At 47.7% G+C, this 19160-nt stretch overlaps 1 protein-coding gene across 7 annotated transcripts in view; it reads left to right on the plus strand.

Moving 5' to 3' along the window:
- The window catches only part of Ccdc57 (coiled-coil domain containing 57), a 114519-nt gene that overhangs the window by 75304 nt on the left and 20055 nt on the right, over positions 1-19160 (plus strand). For 5 of the 7 annotated variants that reach the window (XM_023699207.1, XM_023699211.1, XM_023699210.1 and 2 more), the window contains 3 exons: positions 3973-4085; positions 8873-9004; positions 9427-9643. In XM_023699207.1, the coding sequence (XP_023554975.1) occupies positions 3973-4085; positions 8873-9004; positions 9427-9643 (462 nt within the window). Of the gene's footprint in view, positions 1-194; positions 273-3972; positions 4086-8872; positions 9005-9426; positions 9644-19160 lie in introns of those variants that run through there. The other 2 variants (XM_023699212.1, XM_023699213.1) reach the window with 2 other exon arrangements.

Below are 19160 nucleotides of genomic sequence, written 5' to 3' on the forward strand. Positions count from 1 at the left end.
TTTTGCCCAGGCAGGGCTCAAGTACTATCCTTCTGCCTCAGCCTCCCAGAGGGCTAGTTTTGAACCCATTCCTTTCCTTTTTTTTTTTTTTGGTACTGGAGATTGGCTGAACTCAGGACTTTATGTTTATGCCACTGAGCTATCTTCTCAGCCCTCTTTTCCTCCTTTAAGTTTTTTTGTTTGTTTGTTTTCAGATTGATAGATTCCAGCCCAAGTACAGACCGCTAATTTATCGTGGCCCTGATCCAACATGGCTGAATCCCCCAAACAACAGCTTATCTTCCCAAGGGCCACTTCCTCCTTCCCCACTCCAGCCTGGATACAACTTCCTTTTACCTTTCCCGCCCACACAAGGGAGCCTCCAATCAGCTCCTTGGGTGTCACTGACCCTGCCCCTCAAACTCCGTCCCTAGCAGAAGTCCCTGAAGTCTCATCCGCCCTGTCTCAGGTCCGAGGATCTGCCTATCTCCCTGCTGTGGATCCTCTCTATGTCTTCAGAGTTCATAAAGGGTCCTCTCAGAGTTTATAAAGGGTCCCCTCATATCTGCTTCTCTGCCGCCACCACCAATAAAACCTGACACAGATATTTTGTCACAATACACAGTGAGGAAAATGTGCCTGACACCATTTGTAAGGCTTTTGTCACTTTCACGTAAGCTGTTTGATTGAACTAAGATTGGTCCCTGAGTGTGGTGATCGAAAGCAGCTCACACTTCCGTGAGCACCTGCACTCTATCTCTTCCCCACCTGGACGAGACCAGGTGCCTGGAAACAGCCCTTGGTGCAGATACCACCAAATCCTATGCATCGCTGAAGAAAGGCCATCAGAGACAAGGGGCAGATGGGGAAATTCGCAGATACCTGACAAATGGAAGAGTTGCTGCCTTCCAGAGCAGCTGGCCATGGCTAGGCTGAGCGGGGAGAGGCCTTAGGAAGTCTGAGGGCTGAGTAGGGGTCAGGACTTGGAGGCTCAGCCCATAGCTGGGTTCCTTAGCTTCTTAGAAGTTTCAAAGGTGGACAGGTGTGGCAGTGCAGGCCTGCAATCCCAGCACTTGGGAGGCTGAGGTGGGAGGATTGCTGTGAGTTTGAGGCCAGCCTGGGCTACACAGCAAGACCCTGTTTTGTTTTTGTTTTTTAAACTCAGGCCCTTGTGCTTGCCAGGCAAGCGCTTATTCTACCAAGCTATCTCCACTTGGCCCCAAGACCCTGTTAAAAAAAAAAAAAGTAAAAATATCCAGTGCTGTCCACTACTTCATATTTCTTTAAATTTTCGACCATTTGTGTTTCATTGTCATATTATCCCTGATGAACTAGTTCATCTAGAAATAACTTGGTTTAAAAAATATTTTTTAAGGGGCTGGTGAGATGGCTCAGTGGTCTAAGGCACCTACTTAGAACAAACTAAGCTAAACAAAGCACAGGGACCGCAGTTCAAACCCCCAGCACCACATGCCAGCCAGCCCCGCCCTCTGTTGGGCTGAGCTGGCTACACACACAAAATAAATAAATAAATAAATAAATATTTTTTAAAATATTTTTTTCAAAATGTATTGATCTAGCTCATTTTTTTTCCCCAGTGGTTAAATGGTCAGCCAGTTGCACCAATTCTGTCCTTTGGATATGTGTGTGTGAATGCTAAAATATCTCTGTGCATTTAATGTGAATTATAATGATACATCCTATTGTAAGCCTCGTATTAGAGTGGAAATAATGTTAGCATGAAATTAGCTTTTATGAACTAGTTGAATGGAACTGCCCCTAGGTATGCTTTTTGACCTCAGTGGCCTGTGACCACCACAGCATTCTCTCAGGGCTGAGACAGCAAACTGCCAGGAGAACTTTTGTCCTGAAAGCAGCCCCTGCCTCCTTGGGGTGACTTGGAGGCCACAGCTTCATCAAAGCCTATCATTCTACCAAGAAAAGCCTGCAGGCAGAGAACTTGTTCTGCATCTTCCTGGCCTGAGATGATTTTGTTTTGAGTCGTGTCAAAACCAGTGGCTCAGAGCCAGCAAGGTAGCTCAGTGGACTATGTCCCTGCTTAGGCAAGCACAGGGACTGGGGTTTGATCCCTGGCACCACATGCCAAGCTGGCCCCATCCCCAGGTGCACTGAGCTGGTGACTGAGTCCAGACATGGTGCCACATGCCTATAATCCCAGTCCTGGGGAGGCTGAAGACAGGAGGATCACTACAAGTCCAAGCTACATAGTGAGACCCTGTACCAAATACATGAAAAGGAAAAAAGGAGGGAGGGAGAGAAAGAGAACATGAATGAATGAACAGTGGCTGGGCTACATTTCTGCTATGGTGGCAGAAGTCTGCCTTTTCTGACTGCTGCTCTGAAAGAAGTTCTGAGCTCTTGGCATGGTCCATCCCTGGCCCTGGTGGACAGTCTGTCCTCTGTGGTCACCTGCTTACCTTCTTCCCTGCCTGTGTCCTGGGTCTGTATAGCAGGGCCCTTACCAGTTGTGCAGGTCTGGTCTCAGAGCACTGGGGGCAGGGAGTAAAAGGAATGTTTGTTTTTCCACTTTGAAAAATGGAAGCTGGGTGTGGTGGCACACACCTGTAATCCCAGTACTCAGGAACTGAGGCAGGAGGATCCTGTGAGTTAGATGCCAGCCTGCACTACATAGTTCAAGGCCAGACTATACTACATAGCGAGACTTTGTTTTTTTTTTTTTTTTTAAAAAAAAAGAAGATGATGAAGAAATCTCAGCCATTGTGTCCTCCAACGCTGTTTTTTCCTGTCTTGTCCTACTCTATACTGAATTGCATAGGGCCCACAGTAGACTGCTGGTGTGTGGCTTCCCTCTTGGCCACTTTCCAGGTCCCCTCAGGTGACAGTAAGAGAGTCACTGGACAGGTTCCTGGGTGGCCAGCAGTTTCCATTTCATCTTTCTGATGCTTTTTCTTGAGTTAATCAGTTTTCCTGGTTTCTTAGGTTTAATGTGTATTTTGCTTGTTTAATATTCGTTTTCTTCTTTCCTTTATTTTCTCCTCTCCCTCCCTTCCCTTCCCCTCCCCTTTCCCCTCCTTTCCCCTCTCCTCCCTTCTCTTTTTTTTTCTGTCTGCTGTGCTGGGAGAACCCCAGGCCTCCTGCATGCTAAGCAAGTATCAACACTGAGCTGTACCCCACCTCAATTTTTTATTTTGAGACAGGGCCTCACTATGTTGCCCTCTTAGGAGGTTGGGCTCAAACTCATGATCTTCCTGTCTCAACCTCTCAGGTAACTGGGGGTTCAAGTGTGTTGACACATCCACCTACTGATTGTGTAACATTTAAATTCAGATATTAGAAATTAAAGAAAATAAATGAGTTCCAAATTTTATATTTCACCATGTGGAGAAAAACACACTTGAGGGCCCAAGGGTAGAACCAGACCATGAAGCTCTTCTGCCACTCCCAGCCTGCACTATGCCTGCCGGCCACTCTCCAGGGAGCTTTGAGAACCCCTAGAAGGTTCTCTGCAGTTTTCAATCTGCTGAATAGCAGTAATGATCAACCATTCCCCAAAACTCACTGGAATCCTCAATAGTTTAACCAAATTGATTCACTACCCTGGGCTGTGTTAACAGTAATAATATTTTTTTGGTAATTTTTTTTTATTTTTCCAGGATCTCATTTTGTTTCTCAGGCAGAGCCTGAACTCCTGGGCTCAAGTGATCCTCCTGCTTCAGCCCACAGGTACAAGTGATTATAGGTGTGCGCTACACAGCCTAACAGTTCCATGCTTTCCTCAGTTCAGGGATGCTGGACCTTTGGTCCTCCAACAACTGTTCATTTCTGCCACTCTGACAGATGTGGGCATCTGTGTAGCTGCAGGAAGCTGTGTTCCTCCCAGGTCACACCTGACCCTTCCCAGCTTCTCTGGGAACAAACATACTGTTCCTCCTGAGTGTTTGTGTTCCACACAGGGTAAATCTAGAAGCGACGTACACTCAGAGAACAGCCGTTTCCTGATCTCATTTCCAGGGAGACCACCTTGCCATTCCCTTCCTCCTGGCCCTGAGACCCGGGACCCAGGTGATAAGCCCACAGAGCCCTGGAAGCCTCTGGGACAGTTGCAGCCCCACCTAGAAGCCCAGGTAACTGCTGCCACCTGACATACATTTCAAATAGCTCTTTACTGACAGTGTTACATTTTCATAACAGAAACTTCAAACTATAATAGCTTCTCTTTTTTTTCAGACGCTCTCACAATATAGCCCAGGCCAGACTTGAATTCTCTGTATAGCCCAGGCTGGCCTCAAATCTGTGGCAATCTTCAGCTCTTAAGTGCTGGGACTATAGGCATGCACCACCGTGCCTGGCCCTCAGTATTTCCAATATAAAATGCCTCTGGTTTTTAGAATCTAGCATAGTAACCAGTACCATCCCAATGTGTTCTCTGCTTTTTAAAAGTTATTAATTATATCATACATACAGTTTACTACATTTGTGCTTAAAGGGAGATTATTTTTAAATCTTTACCAGCATAATATGTAAAAAGATTGGCATCTTTAATAAAAATGTGCTTAAAATAACTGGGCATGGTGGTGTACTAAGTTCAAGGCCAGCCCCAACTCTGTCTCAGCCCTCTCTCCTTAAAGCAAAAACATAAATAAATAAGCTCTTTTTCACTCTTGGGCTATACCAAAAATAGAATAAAAATGATGATTCTCCAGATTTGGTCTGTAAACTATTGTTGAAACCCAGGGAGTACTGAGCTACATCTCCAGCCCATTTTTTAAAATTTTATTTTGGGGCCAGGGAGATGGCTCAGTGGAATAAGTGCTATCCCTGGCAAGCGCATGGGCCCGAGTTCAATACCCGGTTCCGCCAAAAAAAAAAAAAAAAAAAAAAGAAAGAAACAAAAAAATGAAATTTTATTTTGAAGGACTGGGGAGATAACTCAGTAGAATAAGCACTTGCTTGGCAAGCTCAGGGTCCTAAATTCAATCCCTGGTACTGGAAAGAAAAAAAAAAAATTATTTTGAGACAAGATCTGACCAAAATGCCTAGATGGTACTTGACTTTAGCCTCCTGAATAATTAGGATTACTTTTTTTTTGGCAGGGGGGTGCAGGGTCTCACTACTCAGCTCAAACTCCTAGTGATCCTCCTGTCTCAGCCTCCTCAGTGCTGGGATTACAGGGGTACACCACCATGCCAGATTTCGGTGGCCAGCACCTTGAAAGGCCAGTGCAACATGCGGTACCAGGGATTGAACCCAGGTCTTTGGGCTTGCCAGGCAGGCACTTAGACCACTGAGTTGTCTCTCCATCCTCTAGGGTTACTTTTTGTTCGTTTGTTTTTCAGTACAAAGGACTAAACCCAGGGCCTTTTCACTCAGCTACATCCCCAGCTCTTTTTAAAAAGTTTTGAGGGCTGGTGAGATGGCTCAGTGGTCTAAAGCACCTACTTAGAACAAGCTTGGCAGAGCACAGGGACCCCCTGGTGGGCTGAGCTGGGCACACATACACACAGGCACACACACACATAAATGAATAAAATTAAAAAAAAAAAAAGTTTTGAGACTGGGTCTCTGTACCCAGGCTAAGTTTAGACTTGCAATCTTCCTGCTTCAGCCTCTCAGAGCACTTCTGAGATTCAGGTGTGCACTGCCATGCCCAGCTCTCTGCATTCTTTCTATCATGTGAACATAGCAAACGCTTTGTCGATTCTCTTACTTTTGAGCCTGTCTCAGGATAAAAAGACCTAGGGATGTAGTTTGCCTGGCATGTATGAAGCCCTGGGCCTGAGTCCCCAGTACACCAGAACAGGTGAATAAATAAATAAACTGATGAACCTCTTAAGGACATCTCAGTAGATCTGTGTCTGTTGGACATGGTACAAGTACATTTTTCCAGTGTATGTCTTTTCAGTTTATAAACTGGATAAAAAAAAAAAAAAAAAAAAAGCCAGTGGAACTGGCATCCTGTTGATTGATATTGTAGGCTGGGTTTTCTCTGAGCCGGTGGGACAGCAGGGTCTTAGCCATGGCAGGAGCAACATGGGAATACTGAACAGGACTAGCTGGGACTCCCTGATGTGCAGGATATGCGATGTGAGAGAAGAGACAGCAAGATTGGGCCCACAAGATAGCTCAGTGGTCTAAAGCACCTGCTTAGGCAAGCTTAGGCTGGCCCAGGGGACCATGGTTTGATCCTCAGCACCACATGCTGGGCCATCCCCACCCTCAGGGCAGGCTGAGCCAGCCAAAAAAAGAAAGAAAGAAAAAAAGAAGAAGAGACAGCAAGAACATGAAGAAAGGACATCTAGTTGGGCCTGGGGAAATGACTCAGTAGAATAAGCGCTTGCCAGGCAAGCACAGGGTCCAGAGTTCAATCCCCAGTCCCACAGAAAAAAAAAAAAAAAAAAAAGGATGAGGAAGAGGAAGAGGAAGAAGGAGGAGAAGGAGGAAGAGGAAGGGGAGGAGGAGGAGGAGGAAAGGACATCAAGGCCTGGGCCTGGCCAGTTGGAGAGGGAAAGGGCAGAAGGGCAGCCAGACAAGGCCCAACCAGCAGCCACACAAACAGCAGGGACCCAGGGGAGCCAGAGTGTTTGGCACAGGATGGATCTGAGCTGCTGGACAGAGCAGAGACACCCAGGAAACACCCTGGCAAGAAGAGCAAAGGCCCATGGAGGCTGGTTGTTGGAGAGGGGAGGAAAGTGAGAAGGGATGGCCCAAGAAAGTGGCCCAGGACCCAGGCTTGTCCCACCACAGGTCTCACCCGCTGCTGAGGGACCTTAGAGGAGGCATCTGGGAAGGAAGATGCTGGCTGCAGAGCTAGGGCTAGAGCGGTGCCTTGAGGCTGCGGCACCACAGCACGTGAGGCCATCCCAGGAGGCTCAGAAATGGCAGACATGCAGGCTGCACACACAGCACACAGGGGTCTCCACACCTCTGCTGCAGCCTCTGAGGAGCTGCTTCTCCACCCTCACCCCTAGGTCTCGGCACTAACCCTGCTTCAGGCTGGGCTGCAGCTCAGTGGAAGAGTGTTTGTCCAGTGTGGACAAGGCCATGTGTATAATCACTACTAAAATCCTACAATGTCCCCAAATCATAAATGTACCTGTTGTCCACTGTGGCAAAATATGCATAGGGGAAATCAGTAGACAGGTGAATGTTTAAAACATTTGAACCTATTACAGAAAAAGATGCCCTGGTTTCAAACAAACATTCTATCATCCTTGCCACTTTCTGTTTGTTTTTTCTTTTCTTTTTTTTTTCTTTTTCTGTGGGACTGGGGATTGAACTCAGGACCCTGCACTTGCCAGGCAACTGCTTATTCTACTGAGCCATCTCCCCAGCCCCTTCTGTTTGTTTTTTGAAGCAGGGTCTTACTAAGCACCTCAGGCTGGCCTTGAACTTACTGTGTAGCCCAGAGTGGCCTGGAACTCATGGTAATACTCCTGCCTCAGCCTGCTGTTTGCTGGAACTGCAGATAGGTGTCACCATGCCTGACCTTGCCACTTCCTGAAGCAGTTTTGGAAGTCTACTTTTGTAGATGCTTCCGCTGAGCTGCAGCCCAGCCTGAAGCAGGGTTAGTGCCGAGACCTAGGGGTGAGGGTGGAGAAGCAGCTCCTCAGAGGCTGCAGCAGAGGTGTGGAGACCCCTGTGTGCTGTGTGTGCAGCCTGCATGTCTGCTTTTGTCTTTATGAGGCATGATCAAAAATACAATGAATGCTACTAAGTGCCATCCAACAGAAAGGCAAGCTTTGAAAACATCGCAGCATGCCCTCTTCCCGCCTATTCTCCACATCTGCCGCTGGGCAACTTGCAGCTCTTCCTCAAAGGCAAGATGATAGTGAAAAGTAAACATTTTGAACCAAGTCAGGATATAAAGGCAGCCATGAAGGACTTCCAAAATTGCCTCAGAAGTGGCAAGAACAGTGGCAGTATTTTATTTATTTATTTATTTTGTCCGAACCAGGGATTGAACTCAGGCCCTTGCACTTGCCAGGGAAGCGCTTATTCCACTGAGCCATCTCCCCAGCCCCTGGTGGCAGTATTTTGAGGGGGTTTCACAGCAATGTCTCTTCCTGTAATAAGTTTTTTAAAATGTAAACATTCATCATATCTTTTGATCACACCACATCTATTATCTAGACCTCTATGTCTTTCTACTATATTAAGCATCTTATTAAACTGTATTAATCTCTTCTAAACTACAAAACTATTGTTTTCATTACACCTAGTGAAATAACTTAAAACTGGAGAAAACACTCCATAGGGCCCTCTATTGATTCCTGTTTATTGCTAATAGTAAATGGTGCTATGTATGAAGTGGGCAGGGTATGCAGAGATGAACTGCAACTTTGTAAGAAAAAGAAAAGTAGGAAAAATGTAGGTAAAGGATCCTCAGATACCCAAGGGTGTAGGAGGAGCCAAGGAAGTGAGAGGAACCTTCCTCTCCTACCCAGGGCACTATGGCTGGAGCCCCAGACCATGTGTGTCAGTAGGGGACCTGCAGCTCCCGGTGGGTGTGGGGGGCCTGGGCCTGCAGCTTGGTCGCTCCTCCTGCTCTCCCCAAGAGGCTCTAGGAGATGTTTGGATCAACAGGAAAACACTGCTAAGTGCACCTGTGCTGATGGGGCAGACCCATTTCCTTCTTGGGACCTGGCACCAGAGTCCCTAATCCCAGAGACGCAAGAATGTATTTCTTCTATGAATAACCACTATGAAGACAGCAATATGCAATGTATTAATCATTGAAACTCTCCTAGTAATCAGTTTTGAAACTGTCTCATTGCTGTTTGTTTTTCAATAAAATTAATAAACAAAAAACAAAAGAACGTATTTCTTCCTGCTGTCATGGAAAGCTCACTAATGGATGTCATCAAGGACATAAAAGAGTCCTGAACCCCTCTCCTGTGAATTCCCACAACAGGACCTAAAGCTCCCGAAAACAGAATGGGTTCCTGGCCATGAGAGAAGGAGCCAGTCCAGCCCATCACAGCCTATCAGCAGAATCCCTGCTCCAAGAGGCTCCACAGCAAGCCCCACTGTTGGACACAAGCAGGTAGAGCTTGCGTGTGGCCTGTGTGTCACAGTGCACCTGGCTGTAGCTGGTCACCTATCAGTGCTGGGCATACACGCTTGAGTGTGAGAAGTATGGGAAGTGGAACAGGACAGGTTCTGCTGCTCTGAATAACTGTTATTGACGTGTCACTAGTGCCTCATTTAGAATGGTAGCATAGGCATAGCAAGGGTATATGGATCAGTGGAAGGGCACAGGACAGCACATATGCCCCACAGCAGCCCTTCTACTCTGCCAGGACTCGCTTTACCTTTGGATGTGCAGCCTTGGCCAGAATCCACTGTCCTGGACATACTCTTGTCCCTTGCAACCTGGTCTGTCTCTGAGCCATGTCACTGGGGGACAGGGTGGAAGGGTAAGTGGGTACCTTTCGAGAATGACTCTGTCCTTTGTACTTCTTATAGAAAGAACGCAGAATCCCCACAGTGACCTGCAAATCAAGCCATCAAAAAGAAAATAGGGCTCCAAAGCCATCCAAGGTGCAAGCAGCACCAGAGAAAAGTGGTCATGAGAGCTTCGGATCATCTTCGCTGACCAGCCTTTTCCTCCAGGACACCTGGAAATTGCTAGACCTGAGCTCCAGCCCTTCCAGCTTCCCCTCCCAGGATGAGTCCACTCCAGGTAGGAGAGAGTGGCCTGCCCAGCAGCTGCCCATGGCAGGTGATGGCTTAGAGATGCACGGCCACTGCACTTGAGGCTGATGCATTTAATCCCAGCATCCTTTCTGCCCCCTTGCTTTCCAGAACTGTGGTTTTAGCCACATGCAGATCGTATGGGTGCCTGTGAGCCTGTGTGTTTCACATACAGTACATGGCCTACAGGACAGAAACTAGGCCCAGCACTGTGTCTCATGGGTGTATATTACAACAGAGTCAGCTTTCTCTCTAAGAGAAGGCACCATGAGGGATGGTCCTGCTTCACTGGCCAAGCCTCCACTCTGTCCCAAGTCACATGCCAGGCTACCCCTAGGTTATAGCTCCTTCTACACTGGTGGTCATCTTGAAGTTTTCAGGAAAATCTATTTGAAGGACTCATTCAGGGGAGCCTTAGGAGATGGTGTTCAGCAGCAAAGGTGGACGGAGGAAAAGACTGTTTCACAATAGCAGCCAGAGACTCCATATGTGGGCCTGGAGTCCACCCTGTGTTCTCCCCAGAATGTGTCCTCCATGGCACATTTGTGGTGCACCTTCATCTCTTTTTTTTTTTTTTTTCGGAACCGGGGATTGAATTCAGATCCCTGCATTTGCCAGTCAAGCGCTTATCGCACATCGGGTTCTCCCCAGTCCTTCCTATGCAAACTGGAGCACACTCATGGAATACATGTGTGCAGAAATCCTCAGACGGGAGGGTCGCTGAGTTCAAGGCCAGCCTGAACAACACAGCAAGCCTATCTCAAAGGAAAAGATTTCCAAGGAGGATCTACTTTGTTAAAAGATATTGCTAGCTGGGCTGTAGCCACTTGGCTAGCATGCTAAGCCCTAGGTCTGATCCCCAGCACTGCCAAAACAAAACAAAACAAAAGCCAGAGTATTACAATCTAAATTTAGCAGCCGTTATCAAATGGGCCCCCACTGAACCTGCCCAGGTTGTGTTCCCACAGCTGCCTTGTCAAAACCTTCTCCAGCTGGGTTTGCTCTCTGCTAGTCTGATAAGAGTCATTGTAATGATTATTTCTATTAGCCTGTGTATCTTTTCATGTTTTTATATGCCCTTTTGCATACTGGGTTATTATGTTTATTAATCACTTCCAGGGGCTCATTCCCCCTAGTTTTGGTTTTGTTTTTTACTGGGGATTGAACCTCAGGCCTGGAGCATACTAGGCATTCACTCTCACAGGGAGCTACACCAGCTCCCTTTTTTTCATTTTTTTTTTCTTTGTATTTTAGGGAAGGGTCTACAGGGTGTTCAGGGTCTCACTACTAGATTGGACTCCTAGTGATCCTCCTGTTTGCAGCCTCCCAAGAGCTGGGATTACAGGCATAGGCCACCACGCCCAGTCTCAATTGCCATCTCTGCTTGCCCCAGGGGTGGGGTCAGCTGGGGGAATGGAACCCCCAGCCCCTGCACCTGCTTGCAGATGCTTTAATTTGCTGAGCTATTTGGCTGCCCCCCCCCTTTTTTTTTTGTTTGTTTGGTTTTTTGAGACAGGGTCTCATTATGTAATGCACGTATGTGCCACCACGTTTGGTGCACTAGCCCATTTTTTAATCAATTTATTTTGAGTCTTGAGACTTGAGACATGGTATTGCCGAGTGGATGAGGCTGGTCTCAAATATGTGCTCCTCCTGCCTCAGCCTCTTGAATAGAATTATAAATGTGCACACTACCACACTGGCTTCTCTTGTTTTTTGATAAGGTGTCACTATGAGGCTGGCCTTGAACTCACCATGTAGGCCAAACTGGCCCTGAACTAAAGGCAACTCTGTCTCAGCCTCCCAAGTGCTGGGATCACAGGTGTGCATCACCTTGTCCAACTAAAAACTAAACTTTTTTTTACCCTAGGTAGCTATTAAGATGTCCCAGCACCTGACTGAAGAGCCCAAGTGTCCCACTTGTGTGAAAGCTTGTTGTCACTGTCATGCTGCTTTTCATGTTATGTGGGTTTAGACTGTTTATTCTGCCCAATTCAATACTGGGTCTACCCAAATGAGCACTGTAGTATGTGAATTATTATGCTTCAGGACTTCTTTCATGTTGGCTGACCTAGGATCTCCTCTGTACATTTCTTCCTCAGAATTTTCCTAGTTCTCACTTACCTATTTTGCTTTTGGATTTGTTTTTTGAGAAAGGATCTCCGATAGTTCAAGTGGGCAGCAGGCTCCCAGCAATCCTTCTGCCTCAGCTTCCTGAGTGCTGGGATTACAGGCACACCACACCCACCCGGAAATCTGTTTAGTTTTTCCTGTAGTCTTTAGACTCAGTTTGAGCCCTTCCCACCAAAACTCTATCATTGGGGCTGGGGAGATGGCTCAGTGGAATAAGCGCTTCCCTGGCAAGCGCAAAGGCCTGAGTTCAATCCCCGGTTCCGAAAAAAAAAAAAAAAACTCTATTGTTAGGGTTTTTTTCTATTGTTAGTTTTCTTAGGATTAATATATTTATCTTCTGACTGTTTAAGAACAAAATTACAAAAAGATCTTAATTGGTTTTACTTTCAACCCTAGAATAAGGCCACACATCATTCCATAAAACAGAGTAAACTCCAGTGAGCTAAGCAGAGATGTTGTGTTACACAAAGAAAGGCTTGAAGGTCAGAAGAAAAAAGGGTGTGGGGCTTCCAGAGTTACTTTACTTTGAGGACAGGGAGACAGGATAAGTGAGAAGTCCTTGCTGATCATGGGCAAGGTGCTTCTTCCGGAGGGAACCTGTTGAGGCCCTGGAGCTTTGTCACCCCCGTGCAGTGCGGACAGCCCGGAAGGCCATTGTTGCCTCTCTCTGATCCTGGTTCCTGGAGGCCCAGTGGATGACTGTGGCTTGTGTGGGGACACGGATGGCACAAGGGACATTGTTATGGTGTTCAGCCCAGCCTGCGGGCCTAGCCAGGCACACCCCTTCCGAGTGATTGTGACTGCTGAGCCCACAGGCTTGAGCTGGGAGCCCTCTTTGCCTCCTGCACAGCCCATGCTGGCCCTCAGTGAGGAGCTGCTTTGGTGAAGTTCATTTTCATTCACTTTGCTCATTTCTTTCTCATTTCTTCTTACAGCATTTTGTTTCTCCATTCCCTCTTCTTGATCCACTGTGTAGAGTTTAGGTGGGACAGGAGGCCAGAGCAGTCTTCAGCCAGCAGGGATGGAGTCTCTGCACCCCAGTGCTGCTCTTTCTGCACATGCGTGGCCTGGAGGCCCGGAGGCTCCCGCCCTGCCCTCTCCTCTGCCTTTTCCTGGAAACCAACAGCCTTTCAGGGAAAGAGTTGGGGCCTGTGGGGCCATGTGTCCTGTTGTCCCAGCTTCTTGAGGGGCCAAGGCAGGAAGATCCAAGTTCCAGGCCAGTCTGGGCAACTTATGAGCCCCTGTCTCAAAACTTAAAAGTGAAGGGGGCCAGGGAAGTGCCTTAGTGGTCAGGAATCCCTGGGTTCAACTCCAGTGGGCAAACATGAAAGCCCAAAGCCTCTGGTAGCTATTAAGGTCAGAGACCCCAGCCTCACCCAGGGATGCAGCTGAGCCCCACCCCACCCCTTGTCTGCCCTCCTCTTTCTCCTCCTCCTCGTTCTCGTCCTCCTCTTCCTCCTCCTCCCCCTCCTCCTCCTCCGCACTGCCTGCAACTGCCAAGCAGTCTGAAATGTTAGCTCTTGGTCTCCATGAAGATGAAGTCTGCAGTCTTGTTTTTTTCTCTTCTTTATTCTTCTTTTGGATAATTACAGGAAGAATGGGAGAGATATGATGCCTCCTCTGGTCAGAAATCCACCTTGTGCCCTGATAAATGTGACTAATAAATGCCCATACTATGCTGGGTATGGTGGCATTTGCCTACAGCTCTGAGGCAGGAGGAGCCAGCGTCCAAGTCCTCCTGCCTGGGCAACTTAGTGAATGAGACTTTGTCTCAAGGTAAAAAAAATTTAAAAGTGCTGAGGATGTAGCTAAGTGTAAACGTCTAGGTTCACCAGGACAAAGAAAGAGGGGGAAAAGGAAGGAGCAAGAGAAGTGAAAAGGAAACAAAGAAACTCTAGGGCAGTAACACAGCATCCAGCGGGGCTACCAGTCTGGAAGCCTGCTTTTCCTTGATAGTTTGATACATTCTCATTATTAGGAGTCCTCTTATCTTAGTGGTTTTTATCTAACATCTTACTAAAATTTTTAGGCTCACACTGCTTCTCATTTGTCCCACCTGTTGTTTTTGAGACAGGGTTTCACTAGATAGCCGAGGCTGACCTTGAATTTGTGGTGATCCTCCTTTATCGGCAGCGTAAGTGCTGAGATTTGTAGACATGTGCCACCATACCAGTTGACCCTACTAATTTCCGTCTCTTCCTCTCTCTCTCTTCTCTTTTCTTTTTCTGAGACAGGTTCTCACTGTGTAGCCCAGGCTAATCTTGATTAGTGATTCTCCTGCCTCAACCTCTCAAGTGCTGGGATTGCAGGCGTGCACCACCACACCCTGTTAAACCACTAATTTCTTAAATATATAACATCTGTATTTTTCTTTATTCCCAATGATATCTTTGGAATCTGAGCTCTTGGGGGCTAGCAGTCTGTAAACAAAGGTAAATCTGATGCTTTTATCTTTTTACTCTCCAAGCATGTCATTGTGGTCTCTTGGATAACTTCTTTCTTCTAAGCTGATTTTTAACAGATGTTTTTGTGTGGGAAACTTTTCAAGGCCACCACTGCTCTCACTGAAAACACATTAGCCTGAGTATAAGCTCCGGCCCTGTGAGTCTGAGGAGCCAGGGGCTGAGCACTTAGATTCTCACTGACGCAGCAGAAACAAGGCCCAGGTGCGTGAGTGGCGCATCTCCACTGTGTCCATGAGATGGCAGAAGGGTGGCACTGCTCACCTGGGAGCTTCGGGGCCCAGCACTGTGTTGGGCACTGACCCCATGGAACCCCCTAAGCTGCATCAAACTGGGTGAAGTTGAAATTTGGAACCACAAACTCACAGAGCTCAAAAAACAAGTGACAAAACCCAGGGCCCACCCAGGGTGGACTGTGGCAGGTGGTCCCAGCCTGCAATATCTGCCTACATCCAGAGTATGAACGGCATACACAGGCATCACATGCTGCCACTCATGTCACTCCAGCTTCCCCCAGGCCAGCCAGCTGCGTCTCAGGAGCAGCTTGGGTGAGGGATGTGGGCAGCTCAGCTGCAGGGCATTAGGAGGCCAGAGGGCTGTGGAAGCGTTGGAGCAGTGCTGGTAGCATGGCAGAGGTACCCCTCAGCTGGAACACAGGAGTTCATTTTATTGATTAAATTTTTTTCTTTCTTTCTGGTTTTTTTTTTAGCAGAACCGGGGATTGAACTCAGGCCCTTATGCTTGCCAGGCATGTGCTTATTCTACTGAGCCATCTCCCCAGCTCCTTGATTAAATTTCTTATTTTTATTGCCCTTTAAATTATCTATGTGGGCTCGGGAGATAGCTCAGCAGCATAAGTGACTGCTTGGCAAGACCAAAGTCCCAAGTTTGATCCCCGGTAAAAAAAATAAATGATCTGGGGCCAGGGAGATAGCTCAGTAGAATAAGCGCCTGTCTGGCAAGTGGAAAGTCCTGAGTTTAATCCCTGGTACTAGAGAGAAAAAAAAAAAAAAGATCTATGTGTAATATATGTTTTCTGTGTATTTGTTTTATGATTACAACAGACATTTATTTAAGGTAAGGTGTCTGCAGATTAAATTCTTGAACAGGATATTTCAGGCTAACCAAGTTCATAAAAATATTTTGAAGATAGTTGCACCCACAGACTTCAGCTATGTGATTACTTCTTTGCCCATTCTTCTCTTTTTCTTTCCCAAATAGGTTCTTTGAAATATGGCTCAGGGTAGAATTTATCCTTCTCATATTTTGTCCACTGCTCTTTTTTTTTTGTCCACTACTCTTTAGGCAAGATCTGATAGTCCAGGGCTCTCTTAATGTGAAACATCCTGTCATTATAAAGGTTCTCTGGAAGCCTCCTTATGGCTTCTTTTACATCTTCCTCTTCGTATAGTGTATCATCTCAACTTAAGCCCAGCTTAGTGAATCCTGCAGCATTGTAACACCACTTTTGAATACCTTCCAGCTACCAGCTTGATGCTGCAACAGCCGGGCAGCCTGCCATTTTGACCCGAGAGCACAATTTTCTGTGTATTTTGGGTATATTTTATAACAAAGTTTTAAAAAGAGAATGATTGTGTGGAATTCTGCAGGGAGATCAAGTATCTTAGTCTCCTTGTCACTGGGACAAATAATACTTGGCACTGGGACAAATACTCAGCATCTGCATCCTTTTGGAGGGGTTGAAGCAGGGTCTGGCTGACTTTGAACTCACCTGTCACCCAGATTGGCCTCAAACTGCCAGAGATCCTCCAGCCCCTGCCTTCTGAGTACTGGGATGGCACCTGAATCTTGTCAGAGGAATTTAGTCTGGCTCTCACTTTGTAGAGGTTTCTGTCTGATCAGCTGGCTCTATGGCAGATGGTTGTAGCAGAGCTGCCATCCCAGGGCAGTCAGGAAGCAGCAAAAGGGAGGAGCCAGGAAGGGAGATACAATATTCCAGGTCATGGGTCTCACCACCAGGGACCTCTCTTCCCTCCAGACCTCACTCCTGACAGCAGGTCAGCTGCTCATAATCAGGCTACCTTCCAGATATACAAAGCTTTGGGGGACATTTTATAGTTAAACCGTGGCAGGTCAGGACAGAGACGTGATGCATCATTTTGTTTTGGTTTCTTAAGACAAGGCCTCACTCTGTAAGTCAGACTGGCCTTGAACTCAAGGTGATATTCCTGCCTCCACTGACTGGTGTGACGCCTGGTTTTACCAAGGTGGAGGACCCTAGTGGCAGTGGAGTGGCAGAGGTTGTCCACCAGATTCCTGGCGGAGTAGCCTGAGCTGAGAGTGGGATGGGTGACCCTATTTAGCAGGTTCTGCTCAGAAAGCAGGTGGGGTGGTGGAAAGCCTCCTTGTGTAGGAGAAAGGCAGGGAGATTAGGGCTGCTGCAGAGCAGGGGCAGAGGTGGGGAAAGGAGCAGCTGGAACTGTGCACTTGCCACACTTGTGGAGGCATGCGAGCCTATGGCAGCCACAAATACACTGGCGGAGGACTCCTCGTCACAGACAGAGGCCTATGTCCTGGTAGCATGGGCCTCCGGGTGACCCCAGAGGAAACCCAGGGTCTTTCATGACAGTCTTATACCTACCAGGCATTGAGGGGAGAGCTCTCCACTCCCATACAGACACCCTTGAAAAGAGCTGGTTGTGGTGTCACACACTTGTAAACCCAGTGCTCTAGGAGACTGAGGCAGGCACGTCTCAAGTCAGAGTTAGCCCAGGCAAGCTCACAGACATAGTGAGACCCTTTCAAAAAATGAAGTGTAAGAAAGCCAGGTTTGGTGGCACAGGTCTACAATCCTAGCACTAAGAAAGCTGAGGCAAGAAAATCACTGTGAGTTTAGGCCAGCCTGGGTTATAGTGAGTGAGTTCAAGGTCAGCTTGAACTATGTAGTGAGCGCCTGTTTAAAAAATCCAAAAGGGGGATGCTGTATACAGGGTTCAGTCCACAGTACTGCCAGGAGATGGACAGACAGACAGACAGACAGACAGACAGACAGACATTAGGCAAGAGCACATAGAACCAGGTGACAGGTCCAGCATGATCGGATAGTAGAAACAAGGTCCTGGCAGATTCCCTTCCTTGCCTCATCTTACACAGGCTCTGGGAGGAGGGTTGTGGAAAGAGGGATTGTGAATGCCCTTGGTGAGGGGCAGAGCTGCGGGGAGTGAAGGGGCTGCCCTGTAGGAAAGCACAGTGATGGGAGAAGGCAGGCAGTAGGGCTGCTCCTCTGTGGCAGTGGCCACCTGCCTCAGTGGAGGCAAGTGTGGCAGGAGGCTTTGTGGGGTCTGGCCTCAGCAGGAGTGGGCACAGAGTCTGGGGTGCGAGTCCAGGGCAGCCAGTAGGGTGGTGTCAGGCCTAAGCTCCCGGTTTTGATACTCTTTTTTTTCTTTTAAAATTTTTTTTTAATTTGTGTGTGTGTGTGTGTGTGTGTGTGTGTGTGTGTGTGTGTGTGTGTGAGACCAGCTTAGCCCACCAGGGGGCGGGGCGGGCTGGCATGTGGTGCTGGGGGATTGAACCACGGTCCCTGTGATTTGCTAAGCTTGTTCTAAGTAGGCGCCTTAGACCACTGAGCCATCTCACCAGCCCCTTTGATACTCTTTTAAAAGATCTCATCATCCACAATGGCACGATCAGTGCACCCCTGTGGTGTGCATTATCCTAGTTTCTTGGGAGGGGGTAATTACTAGGGATCAATCTGAAGGCCTTCACCCAAGCCCATTTAAAATTTTTTTCCTTTCTTTTTTGGTACTGAGACAAAATCTCACTATGTAGTTCAAGCTGGCCTTGAACTTGTGGTGATCTTCCTGCCTTAGCAACCAGCTCATAAGAATATTGGGAGACAAAGAGGACAGACTCAGTGGTGAGGAGGAGGCATGTAACCTCATCACCCCAACATGTGTGTGAGATAATGTACAGCGTGAAGACAGCCCCTCTCAGGCTGCAGGCTGCAGGCTGCACACCAGACACTGGGATGGAGTCTCCTCTATTTTTTTTTCACTCAGATGCAGAGATTTTTAACTCAAATGCTGTGCACCACCATGCCAAGCCTGCTTTTTAAAAAAAAAATCTTTTAAACATTCAGTGCATTCTGAGTGGCACACCGAGTACAGCGCAGGTGTGGACGGAGGAACCGCCCTACTGCTTGCCTTCTCCCAGCACTGTGCTTCCTGCTGGGCAGCCCCACTTTACTCCCCATAGCTGTGCCCCTCACCAAGGGTATTCACAACCTCTTTCCACAACCCTCCTCCCAGAGCCTGTGTAAGATGAGGCAAGGAAGGGACTCTGCCAGGACCTTGTTTCTACTATCCGATCATGCTGGACTTGTCACCTGGTTCTGTGTGCTTCTGCCTGACGTCTCTCTCTCTTCCAATACTGGGAATTAAACTCAACATAATATTGATGTGATCAGAGCTCAGTGGTACCCATCCTTGATGACAGCTGAAGAGTGTGGCACCTGACCTTGAGGTGGCTGAGCTGGCTTTTAGGTGGTTCAGGGCTAGGCCCTGACTTTCCTGGGTGAGCATTGCCTCATGCACCCCTAAGTGCAAGTCCTCTGGGAGGATGATGACCACAAGTCAGCACAGGGCACCTGCACCCCACACACAGGGGCACGCCCTCCCCGCAGCCTGCCCTACTGCTTCCTCCTTCCTCGTACCTGCCTCCATTCAACCTGTGTAAGGAGATAACTGAAGAATGGGGATCTGCAGCCTTTGGGAGACCCTTGGCAGGAGCACCTAGGTGTTCAGGTGATGAGAAAAGTTCCCACGTGCTGTGAAATGCGCAAACCTAGAGAAACAGGCACTGCCTGGTGGAAGAGTCAGGTATGATCAAAGTCGTGGCTTCTCCAAACTGCACTCAGTGGAATTCTCAGGGAAGCATAGGCAGGCTTTCTTT

This window comes from Octodon degus, unplaced genomic scaffold, assembly GCF_000260255.1.
Source record: "Octodon degus isolate 3935 unplaced genomic scaffold, OctDeg1.0 scaffold00112, whole genome shotgun sequence".
NCBI classification, from domain to species: Eukaryota; Metazoa; Chordata; class Mammalia; order Rodentia; family Octodontidae; genus Octodon; species Octodon degus.